Source organism: Hypanus sabinus, chromosome 3, assembly GCF_030144855.1.
Source record: "Hypanus sabinus isolate sHypSab1 chromosome 3, sHypSab1.hap1, whole genome shotgun sequence".
Classification (NCBI taxonomy): Eukaryota; Metazoa; Chordata; class Chondrichthyes; order Myliobatiformes; family Dasyatidae; genus Hypanus; species Hypanus sabinus.
Window position 1 is genome coordinate 71,574,150 of NC_082708.1, and position 12,607 is coordinate 71,586,756.

General features: G+C 46.6%; 1 protein-coding gene across 3 annotated transcripts in view; it reads right to left on the reverse strand.

The window, feature by feature from the left end:
• mre11a (MRE11 homolog A, double strand break repair nuclease) overlaps nt 1–12,607 on the reverse strand; it is a 177,044-nt gene that overhangs the window by 143,226 nt on the left and 21,211 nt on the right. The window contains exon 1 of one of the 3 annotated variants that reach the window (XM_059964622.1): nt 2,561–2,777. The exons of the other annotated variants lie outside the window; for them this stretch is intronic. Coding sequence (XP_059820605.1) covers nt 2,561–2,652 — 92 coding nt within the window. The 5' untranslated portion in view covers nt 2,653–2,777. Of the gene's footprint in view, nt 1–2,560; nt 2,778–12,607 lie in introns of those variants that run through there. 3 annotated transcript variants of the gene reach the window in all.

Genomic DNA, 12,607 nt, shown 5'->3' on the forward strand with positions numbered 1-12,607 from the left:
GAGATTTGTCTTCTCCAGATAGCCATGAAACGAAGAGAAACTATGAAGGGGTAACTTCAAACCCACCCCTCCCCCGCACAAAAAACCCAATCGTCAAGCTCCCTCAAAACCCCCTCCCCTCGCACAAAAAACCCAAACATCGAGCTCCCTCAAAACCCCCTCCCCGCGCAAAAAAACTAACAAATCTGAACAAGGGCATCAACCCCAGGCAGAAAGGAATGGGTAAAAACACAGAATATAGAAAGTCTGAAAAAGTCCACATTATGTATAAGACAATTCTGCCTAATGTTAGACTGCCCACACCATGAATGTTGAAACATAACCATGAAGGTGCCTAGGGGGCAGGAAGAAAAATGGGGAATGGGGTGAAGGAGGTATCTCAGAGGGCACCACTACAACACTTAGGATTTAACTGCAGGAATAAATATGTCCTGATTATAATGGAGAGATGCTTTAATAAAGGCTATTCTTGACCAACTTCACAGCATAGTAAGCAAGTCCATGTGGAATAACAATTGCATGCTCAATTTTCTGCAGTAATGTCACCAGAATCCAAAGTTTCTGCTTTACACATGGCTGTGCTACCATGTCTAAACCAAAATGAACACTGTATCAGGCACTGTCAATATTACAGAAGTACCTATGTTGATAATCTTAGCACACAAGCTTTGTGTTTACACACTAATTCAGATTCAACAAAGAAAGCAGCTTTGACATTTTAAGTAACCACAATGCAAACAGTGAGCAAACATTTGGAAACCCACTATGTTTATATTCATTTATATTAATCAACAGGTACATATTTTGTATGAGTTGGTCTGCAAAAAGTTTGTTTTCCTTCCAGCAAGGATTTTGGAAATGAGTAATAGATCTAGGTTTGCAGAGTTACGAACAAAGCCCACTAGTTTTTTTACTAGGTTAAGTTAGCTCTTGTAAGTCATTAACTTAGACAAAGTCAGATGACTAAATAATATATTTGTTTTTGTAGATCAGATTAAAATCAAAATGAATAACTCATAACTATGAAGAAATTATGCCAGAATGTTCTTTAGTCTTCACATCATACTGAAACCCTAATACATCACTTTCTTTCCTAATACTTTGTAAAATTTTCTGCAATTCCTGTACACAACTTTCTACCCAAGGTATCCTAGTCTCTCATCTTTTCACAGTACTTTACTTTTTCAATCTTCTCATCATTTTCACATGTTCCACCTGACATTTTCTGGCTTTCTCACTTAACCTGTTCATATCTTTATCCAGACTTTCTTTCTTTCCATAGCCTAGCATCCCATCTATTTGTAGGAGAAATAATACCAGAAATATGCAACCAGCTATTGACTACACTGAGCAAATCTGATCTTGTTTATAAATCTTGTTAATAAAGGGATGCTATAACATTAATTCAATTATTCAGTAGTCCTCAACTGCCCTGATCATCCAGAGAAACATTGAAGTCTGCATTTTGATTTGTCAACACTTTATCTAAATCTCTAAGTATTCAAGACTCCCAACGTGGTATGCTTGAATGTGACTCTCCTAAATTTCCAAAAGACATAAAGAAAAAAATCACCTTCCTACAATTGCCTAATGGTTTCATTATGTATGACTCTATGATTAAATATTTTAGATAATTTTAAGTTGATAAGGTAATGTACTCAGCTGTCAAAATTCCCTTTTCATTTTTTCATTTGGTTAAGCTTGATTTGGCCCTGACAAATAAAAATATTTACACTGTAAATGTCCTGTACTGCATGGGTCTTTGCTGATGAAGTTGAAAAGGATTCTTTGAGGAAGTATTCTGGAAATAAATAGAATAAAAAGGCCTCGTGTGATAAAATCTGGAAAAGCAGTCAACACAAATGTCTTGGTTTCTGTGGTAAACTACATATACCTGTTTGGACACTCCCCTCTGCTGACTGCTCCTGTGGCTCCTCCCACAGACCACTGTATAAAGGCGATTGGAGGCACTGCTGCCCCCGCTCAGTCTCCGAGATGCTGTGCTCCGTTTTGCTACTAATAAAAGCCTATCGTTCCCCTCCCGTCTCCGAGAGTTATTGATGGTGCATCAATTTTATTAGCAGCAATTTTAAAACATAGAGAGCACTTTACGACCTGACAGATTGGATATTGACCCTCAATCTCTGGAAGCCAGCATCACTTTTGAGCTCTGGCTTGCATGCTTCCAATCGTACCTGGAGCAGATTTGTGTGACCAAGCCTGCCTTGATGCACAAAATTCTCCTCTCCAGAGTCAGTACGCGGGTCTACTCCCTGATCAGGGACCTGCCAACCTACCAAGGGGCACTGGACGCCCTCAAAAGACAGTACCTGCGGCCGGTGAACACTGTTTACACAAGACATCGCTTAGCGACATGGTGGCAGCATGCTGGAGAGTCGGGTGCTGAGTTTGTCCGGGCCCCACAGACACTCGTGCGGGCCTGCGACTGCAGGGGACTGACGGCGGAGCAGCATGCGGAGCTGCTAGCAAGAGACGCCCTCGTTACGAGGATCAGGTCAGTGCACGTGCGCCAGCGGCTGCTGGATCACGCTGATCTCACCTTACGTTCGGCGATCGAGCTGGCCGACACACTGGAGGTCGCTCTGCACAACGCTGACGCTGTCCAGGTGTGCGTTCTCCCGCTGGCCCCATGGAAGCTGCGGACCCCGCAACCCGCCGGTGAATCGACCTCGGCTGCTGCCAGTCGCAAGTCCGTGCAGTGTTACTTTTGCGGACTCGAGAAGCACCCCCGAAAACGCTGCCCAGCCCCAGAAGCGACCTGCTCCAGCTGCGGAAAGAAGGGCCACTTCACCAAGGCCTGTAAGTCCAAACCGCGAGCAGGGTCAAGCAGCGCCACATGCGAGGCATGGGGGTCGCCATCTTGCCTGCCCGCCACGTGCAGGGCATGGGGGCAGCTATCTTTGTCGGCACCACCTCACCCCGCCTCCGACCCATGGGTGCTTACCAGGCACCAAGACAGCGATGCAACTCTGGCCTCCGTAACCCTCGACCAAAGCGCCCCACACCAGCTTGCAAGGTCAATGATGGACATCCTGGTGGAGGGGCACAGGTCTAGCTGCCTGTTTGACACGGGCAGCACTGAGAGTTTTATTCACCCAGACACGGTGCAACGCTGCGGACTCGTGACACGGCCGGTAAGTCAGAGGGTCACCTTGGCTTCTGGATTGCATTCCACAGACATCTGGAGGGGTTGTGTAGTGACACTGGTGGTGCAGGGCATAGAATATCGGGACTTTGTGCTACTGGTCATGCCTCAACTGTGTGCCCCTGTGCTATTGGGGCTGGACTTCCAGAGCCAACTGAAAAGTGTGACAATGGAGTATGACGGACCCCTCCCACCACTCACTGTCAGGAATCCTCAGTTTTGTGGGACTTCATCATATACCCCGCTACTGACCACACACACACACACACACACACACACCGACCCACACATCCCGCCCAGCACTATGCCGACAGCTGCGCTACTGACACCACTTGCAGCCTCTCCACCCTCAAGATCCCTTCCCCACCGCTGTTCGCCAACCTGACCCCCGACTGTAGTTGCAAAACTAAAAGCAGGAGGTACATCACGGAGGACAGGGCCTTCATTCAGTCAGAGGTGCAGCAGCTGCTCAGGGAGGGGATCACTGAGCCAACCACAAGTCCTTGGAGGGCCTAGGTGGTCGTTGTTCAGACCGGGCAGAAAAATAGGATGGTCGTGGACTATAGCCAGACCATCAATAGGTTCACGCAGCTTGACATGTACCCCCTACCCCGCATCGCAGATATGGTCAATTAGATAGCTTAGTACAAGGTGCATTTGACCATAGACATGAATCCGCTTACCATCAGCTCCCCATCCGCCCGGAGGACCGCCCCTACATTGCCTTTGAGGCGGGCGGCAGGCTCTATCACTTCCTGCGCGTCCCCTTTGGTGTCATGAATGGTGTTTCTGTCTTCCGGAGGGAAATGGACCGGATAGTGGACCAGTGCCAACTGAAGGCCATGTTCCCATAACTGGATAACATCACCATCTGCGGTCACAACTGGCAGGATCACGACACCAACCTTCAACAATTTTTCCAAGCAGCCAAAGTTCTTAACCTTACCTATAACAGGGACAAGTGTGTGTTCGGAACCACCCGACTTGCTATCCTTGGGTATGTTGTGGAGAACGGGGCCATTGGCCCTGACCCCGACTGTATGCGCCCCTGTTGGAACTCCCTCTTCCCACCACCCTCCGAGCCCTCAGACGGTGTCTGGGCTTCTTTTCCTATTTCGCCCAATGGGTCCCTCACTATGCAGACGAGGCCCGCACCCTGGTCAAGTCTACCACATTTCCCCTCTCAGCCGAGGCCTGCACAGTCTTCAGCCGCATTAAAGGGGACATTGCCAAAGCAATGATGCATGCGGTGGATGAGACCATTCCCTTCCAAGTAGAGAGTGACGCCTCCAACTTCACGCTGGCTGCTACCCTCAATCAGGCAGGAAGGCCGGTAGCATTATTCTCTCGTACCCTTCAGGACCCTGAAATTCAGCACTCCACGGTGGAGAAAGAAGCCCAGGCCATAGTGGAAGCTATTAGACACTGGAGGCACTATCTTGCTGGTAAAAGGTTCACCTTGCTGACTGACCATTGCTCAGTTGCGTTCATGTTCAGCAACCAACAGCGGGGCAAAATCCAAAATGATAAAATTTTGAGATGGAGAATAGAACTTCCCACATCTATGACATCTTGTACCGGCCTGGAAGTCTCTATGAGCCCCCTGATGCCCTATCACGGGGAGCGTGTGCCAGCACGCAGCTCGACTGGCTATATTCCCTCCATGCAGATCTTTGCCACCCGGGGGGGTCACCCGACTTTACCATTTCATGAAAGCTCGGAACCTGCCTTACTCCCTTGAGGAAATCAGGACGATGACCAGGGACTGGCAAGTCTGCACTGAGTGCAAACCACACTTCTACCATCCTGAAAAGACACAACTTATCAAGGCCACCCGCCACTTTGAGTGACTGAGTGTCGACTTTAAGGGCCCCCTTCCCTCCACCGACCACAATATCTACTTTTTCAACATAATCGATGAATATTTGCGGTTCACCTTTGCCATCCCCTGCCCCGATACCACTGCAATGTCCGTCATAAAAGCCCTGCGCCAGCTCTTCACTCTGTTCGGATATCCCTGCTATGTCCACAGTGATAGAGGGTCCTCATTTATGAGTGATGAGCTGTGCCAGTATCTGCTGGCTAGGGGCATTGCTACTAGTAGGACGACGAGCTATAATCCCCGGGGAAATGGACAGGTGGAGAGGGAGAATGCCACGGTGTGGAAGGCCACACTCTTAGCCCTTAGGTCAAAGGGATTGCTGGTCTCTCACTGGCAGAAGGTCCTCCCTGAGGCGCTCCACTCCATCTGCTCCCTGTTATGCACGTCCACCTATGCCTCCCCTCATGAGCAACTCTTTTCTTTTCCCAGGAAGTCTGCCACTGGGACCACCCTCCCGGCTTGGCTGATGTCCCCAGGGCCAGTGCTGCTCCGGAAACATGCGAGGAGCGATAAATACTTCCCGACGGTCGAGAGGGTTCACCTACTTCATGCGAACCCCCAGTATGCCTACGTGGTCCTACCTGATGGGCGGGAGGACACGGTCTCCGTCTGCGACCTGGTGCCCGCAGGAACACCAGACCCCTACCCCAAACACTCCATGGTGACTATGAACCCCATACCCATGAGACACCGCGCACACCAAGCCCTACACAGACTCCTCACGACACTCCCATACTGGGCACCATACACATGCATGAGGGATCACTGACGCCTAATGGGCTGGCACCTCAAGTCAGGCCGGAACCAGCACAACCACCGTCTCTGGTGCAATCACCACTGGCACCTGTGCAATCACAGCCAGTGCTACGTAGATCGCAGCGACAGACTTGACCACCTGATAGACTTAACCTGTAAATATACTTGTAAGAAGCTTCGCCCCTTGGGGACTCTCTTTTAAAACAAAGGGGGGGGGTTGAATGTGGTAAACTACATATACCTGTCTGGACACGCCCCTCTGCTGACTGCTCCTGTGGCTCCTCCCACAGACCCCTGTATAAAGGCGATTGGAGGCACTGCTCCTCCCTCAGTCTCCGAGATGCTGTGCTCTGTTTTGCTGCTAATAAAAGCCTATCATTCACCTCTCATCTCCCAGAGTTATTGATGGTGCATCAGTTTCTCCCCTTAGTATTTACTCCTTGAAAATGTTGATTTTGTATAATTAATAGAGTAAGTTACAAACATATCTGGTTCCAGGAGAAAGACAGTCCTGGATTATATTTATTTTCAGTAGGACAGTCCTGGATTATATTTATCTTCAGTGATCCTCTTCTTAAGTTATTTAAAAAAGCATTTTCAATCTAAGTTCACCTCTTTTGCAACTCTATACTCAATCGGTATCTGAGACAACCTTTGAAACATTAAAGCAAAAGAAAAAAATACCAAAATACTGGTTTATAAATTTTCCCAGTACAAGGGTTTGCTATCTTTTTGGCAATATTTTCTAATCTAATGCTTTCCTTCATTTCTCTCACATTGGGAAATAATGCCAGAATTTGTAACATATATGAGTGCAGGAGTGGTGAACATTTTAGCAAGTGTGTGCCCAAATTGGCTATAATCTTCTCAAAAATATTCTCACACATGCCACGGTAATTTTGACAGAAACAAAAATTTAGGGAGATTGAAGCCAATGCTAACTGGCTCAGCCATTTATTATGCGAATATTGATGTGTACACGCGAGGAAATCTGCAGATGCTGGAAATTCAAGCAACACACACAAAATACTGGTGGAACGCAACAGGTTAGGCAGCATCTATAGGGAGAAGTGCTGTCGATGTTTCGGGCCAAGACCCTTCGTCAGGACTAACTGTAAGGAAAGATAGTAAGAGATTTGAAAGTAGAAGGGGAAATGCAAAATGATAGGAGAAAAACAGAGGGGGTGGGGTGAAGCTGAGAGCCAGAAAGGTGATTGGCAAAAGAGATACAGAGCTAGAGAAGGGAAAGGATCATGGGACAGGAGGCCTAGGAAGAAAGAAAGGGGGAGGGGAGCACCAGAGGGAGATGGAGAACAGGCAGAGTGATGGTCAGAGAGAGAAAAAAAAAGAGGGAGGAAAAAAACTAAATATATCAGGGATGGGGTAAGAAGGGGAGGAGGGGCGATAACGGAAGTTAGATAAGTCAATGTTCATGCCATCAGGTTGGAGGCTACCCAGCCAGTATATAAGGTGTTGTTCCTCCAACCTGAGTGTGGATACATCTTGACAATAGAGGCCATGGATAGACATATCAGAATGGGAATGGGACGTGGAATTAAAATGTGTGGCCACTGGGATCCTGCTTTCTCTGGCAGACAGAGCGTAGGTGTTCAGTAAAACAGTCTCCCAGTCTGCGTCGGGTCTCACCAATATATAAAAGGCCATACAGGGAGCACCGGATGCAGTATACCACACCAGCCGACTCACAGGTGAAGTGTCGCCTCACCTGGAAGGACTGTCTGGGGACCTGAATGGTGGTGAGGGAGGAAGTGTAAGGGCAGGTGTAGCACTTGTACTGTTTACAAGGATAAGTGCCAGGAGGGAGATTGGTGGGAAGGGATGGGGGGGGGGGGGGGAACAAGTGGACAAGGGAGTTGCGTAGGGAGCAATCCCTGAGGGAAGCAGAAAGAGGTGGGGAGGGAAAGATGTGCTTGGTAGTGGGATCCCGTTGGAAGTGGCGGAAGTTACGGAGAATTATACGTTGGACCCGGAGGCTGGTGGGGTGCTAGATGAGGACAAGGGGAACCCTATCCCGAGTGGAGTGGTGGGCGGATGGGGTGAGGGCAGATGTGCGGGAGGTGGGAGAGATGCGTTTGAGAGCAGAGTTGATGGTGGAAGAAGGGAAGCCCCTTTGTTTAAAAAAGGAAGACATCTCCTTTGTCCTGGAATGAAAAGCCTCATCCTGAGAGCAGGTGAGGCGGAGACGGAGGAATTATGAGAAGTGAATAGCATTTTTGCAAGTGACAGGGTGGGAAGAGGAATAGTCCAGGTAGCTGTGAGAGTCTGTAGGCTTTTAGTAGATACCAGTAGATAAGCCGTCTCCAGAGATGGAGACAGAATGATCAAGAAAGGGGCGGGAGGTGTCAGAAATGGACCAGGTAAATTTGAGGGCATGGTGAAAGTTGGAGGGAAAGTTAATGAAGTCAACGAGCTTAGCGTGCATGAAGGAGGCAGCGCCAATGCAGTCATCGATGTAGCAATGTATACGGGTACCCGTCTCCCTCTTTTCCTTCGCTACATCGACGACTGCATTGGCGCTGCCTGGTCCCACTACCAAGCCAATTCTTTCCCTCCCCACCTCTTTCTGCTTTCCTCAGGGATTGCTCCCTACGCGACTCCCTTGTCCACTTGTCCCCCCCATCCCTTCCCACCAATCTCTCTCCTGGCACTTATCCTTGTGAGTGGAACAAGTGCTACACCGGCCCTTACACTTCCTCCCTCACCACCATTCAGGGCCCCAGACAGTCCTTCCAGGTGAGGCGACACTTCACCTGTGAGTTGGCTGGTGTTGTATACTGCGTCCGGTGCTCCCGGTGTGGCCTTTTATATATTGGTGAGACCCGACGCAGACTGGGAAACTGTTTTGCTGAACACCTACGCTCTGTCCACCAGAGAAAGCAGGATCTCCCAGTGGCCACACATTTTAATTCTACATCCCATTCCCATTCTGATATGTTTATCCATGGCTTCCTCTACTGTCAAGATGAAGTCAAACTCAGGTTGGAGGAACAACACCTTATATACCGGCTGGGTAGCCTCCAACCTGATGGCATGAACATTGACTTCTCTAACTTCCCTTAATGCCCCTCCTCCTCTTCTTACCCCATCCCTGATATATTTAGCTTTTTACCCCCTCCTTTTTTTTCTCTCTTTCTGCCCATCACTCTGCCTGTTCTCCATCTCCCTCTGGTGCTCCCCTCCCCCTTTCTTTCTCCCTATGCCTCCCATCCCATGATCCTTTCCCTTCTCTAGCTCTGTATCCCTTTTACCAATCACCCCACCCTCTCCATTTTTCTCCTATCATTTTGCATTTTCCGCTCCCCCTCCTACTTTCAAATCTCTTACTATCTTTCCTTTCAGTTAGTCCTGACGAAGGGTCTCAGCCCGAAACGTCGACAGCACTTCTCCCTATAGATGCTGCCTGACCTATTGAGTTCCACCAGCATTTTGCGATTGATGTGTACACCAGTTCTGTGAAGATTTCAAAATATATCAACCAATGTCACGTGTTCTTGCAACCATCTAGCTGGTACCAAGCTGGCGTGAAACATTTCTCATGAAAACATCTCACTGCTGTAAGTTGCAAAAATCACTGTTGCTTCATTTGGCAGCACGGATAATCATTATGTATCTTTTTATTATGAGTGAGGTTATATATATATTATGGAGGCATTTGTACTGAACTTTCAAGAATCTCTAATTCTGGAAAGGTTCAGGAGGACAGGAAAACTGCAAGTGTCATTCCTCTCTTTGGGAAGGGAGGGAGGCAAAAGAGGAAATTATAGGCCATTAGCCTGTTTTCAATGGTTGGTAGGATGTTATGTTTTCTACCTTCTAAACATCAAACTAATTCAAAGAACACACGATACTCCAGGTTGAGAGGGGTAATAAATCACACATGATGGAATTGTGGAGGAGACTTGATGAGGCAAATTACCTAATTCTGCTCCAGCAATACATTCCCAGCACCAACATAATTTTTGTGTGTCCCACCTTGGGCACATGTGCCAGAGATTCACCATGCTTGTTTTAGTGGCTAATCATATCCAATTGAAGCCCAATGTATTATTTCTGTCTCTAATATATTGTAAAGTTTGTCAGTCTTGTACTAACTCCTTCCTTGCTGTCCATCCTTTCAAAAGTATATCTCATTGATTCAATATTCTTGTCAAATTGTCTTATTTTACACTTTTACATGTTATATTTTGTGAGACCTTAAGACATAGGAGCAGAATTAGGCCATTTGGCCTATTGTCTCCGCTACCATTCAATCATGGCTGATTTATTTTCCCTCTCAAACTCAATCCCCTGCCTTCTCCCATAACCTTCGGTATTTTCTGGCCTTATCACTGAACTGGTCTATGTTTCTATGAAGGCACATTACTTTCTCATAGCCTACTTTCCTATCTACCCATCAGACATACAATATCAGAAATAAGCAAACTGCTGCAGAGTGGATATTATTAATTGGGGGGGGGGAATATCTATTTGAGAATTAGGATTATTTTGTTAATTCTTTGTACATTTAATGAAACAATATCTAGTTACTTATACCTGTATATTTTCTTCTCATTAAATTCAATTATATGAATTTATTTCAGTCAATTATTTGCACAATCCTATCCCAATTCTGCAGATGCCATTTTAAATTTAAAGTTTTAACTTAATTTTAACCAATCCACTCTTAATAAGAAATTCTATAGTACTAAGAATACTACATGCTGGACCTCAGAGGAATCGTACTACAATTACTAACATGCCTCCTTCCACAACAAAGTCAAAGTCCATTCCTTCATCAACTCTTCAATATAGTGTTCTAGAAATCGCTCCCATTCATGCCCCAAATAATTGGATTACTCAGTCCACATCTAGATTAAAACCACAGGATTACTTATTTACCCTTTTCTACATGCTGTGCTAATTTGCTGATCTATATTAGTTCCGCACAATGATTATTGCTGGAAGGAGAGTGTTATTAATGACAGTCACTAGTGTTTTCCAATTTTATTGTTCCTTAGCTCCATCCTTGCTGTTTCTATATATTGATATTCCATTATTGTATGTTATAAACGCTATTAACCTGATGCACATATTTTATCCTTTTGCAGGGCTAACCGCCCCACTGTTGGAATATTTAGTTATCAATCTTTAATCCCCTCCCTCTACTTCCCCTCCCCTTAATCCTTCCTTCCCTACCCCTTCCCCCCTCCCATCCCATCCTTTCCCCCTTCCTCCCTTTCCCCTTTGCCCTTTCCCCTTTCCTCCTTCTCCTTTTTCCCCTTTCCCCTCCTCCCTTTTCTCCTCCTCCCCTTCCCCCTCCTCCCATTTCCCCTTTCCTCCTCCTTCCCTTTCTCCCTTCTCTCTTCTCCCTGTTGCCTGATTTGCTGAGTAGTTCCAATATTTTCAATTTTTATTTCATCTTTTCCACACCCCCTGAGTTTTGATCTTGTAGTGATAAGATGACAAGACAGAGGAGCAGAATTAGTTACTTGACCCATTGAGTCTGACCCTCCGTTCAATCCTGGTTGAAGTTTTATCTCAACCTCAATCTCCTCCTTTATCCCCAGATCCATCAACTCCCTTACCAATCAATAATCTGTCAATCTTTGCCTTAAATATACGCAAAGGTGTACTGCAGAGGCCTCCATGGCAACATATTCTACAGATTCATCACCATCTGGCTGAAGAAACTCCTCCTTATCTCAGTTTCATTTCAAAGGGATGGCCCTTTGTGAAGCTATACGAATAGCTTGGATTGTAGACTTCCCTGCTTGTGGAAACATCCTCTCCACTTCCACTCTATCCAATATTTGGTAGATTTTTGAACTCCATTGGATACAGATACAGAGACAACAAACGTTCCTACTACATTAAGCCTTTCACTCCCAAGATCATTCTTGTGAATCTCCTGCAGACCCTTTCCAGGGCCAGCAAATCTTTTCTTATCCCAAAATGCTCAACCTTCCATAAGTGGCCTAATTAAGCCTCAGCTGTACATTGCTGTTTTTATATTCTTGTCTAGTACTCACATCAACAGTGATGAAATGCTTTGAGAGGTTGGCCATGACTAGATTAAACTCCCGCCTCAGCAAGGACCTGGACCCATTACAGTTTTCTTATCACCACAATAGGTCAATGACAGACGCAATCTCAATGGCTCTTCGCATGGCCTTAGACCACCTGGACAACACAAACATCTATGTCATGATACTGTTCATTCACTATAGCTCAGCATTCAATACCATCATTCCCAAAATCCTAATTGAGAAGTTGCAGAACCTGGCCCTCTGTACCTCCCTCAGCAACTGGATCCTCCACTTCCTAACCAGAAGACCACAGTCTGTGTGGATTGGTGATAAAATCTCCTCCTCGCTGACGGTCAACCCTAGAGCACCTCAGGGGTGTGTGCTTAGCCCACTGCTCTACTCTCTCTATACATGTGACTGTGTGGCTAGGCGTAGCTCAAATACCATCTATAAATTTGCTGACAATACAACCATTTTTTGGTAGAATCTCAGGTGGTGACGAGAGGACGTACAGGAGTGAGTGAAATATGCCAACTAGTGGAGTGGTGTCACAGCAACAACCTGGCACTCAATGTCAGTGAGACGAAAGAACTGATTGTGGACTTCAGGAAAGGTAAGATGAAGAACGCATACGAATCCTCATAGAGGGATCAGAAGTGGACAGAGTGAGCAGTTTCAATTCCCTGGGTGTCGAAGTCTCTGAGGACCTAACCTGACCACAACGTATCAATGCGGGTCTCAAGACGGCAAGACAGTGGCTATACTTCATTAGGAGTT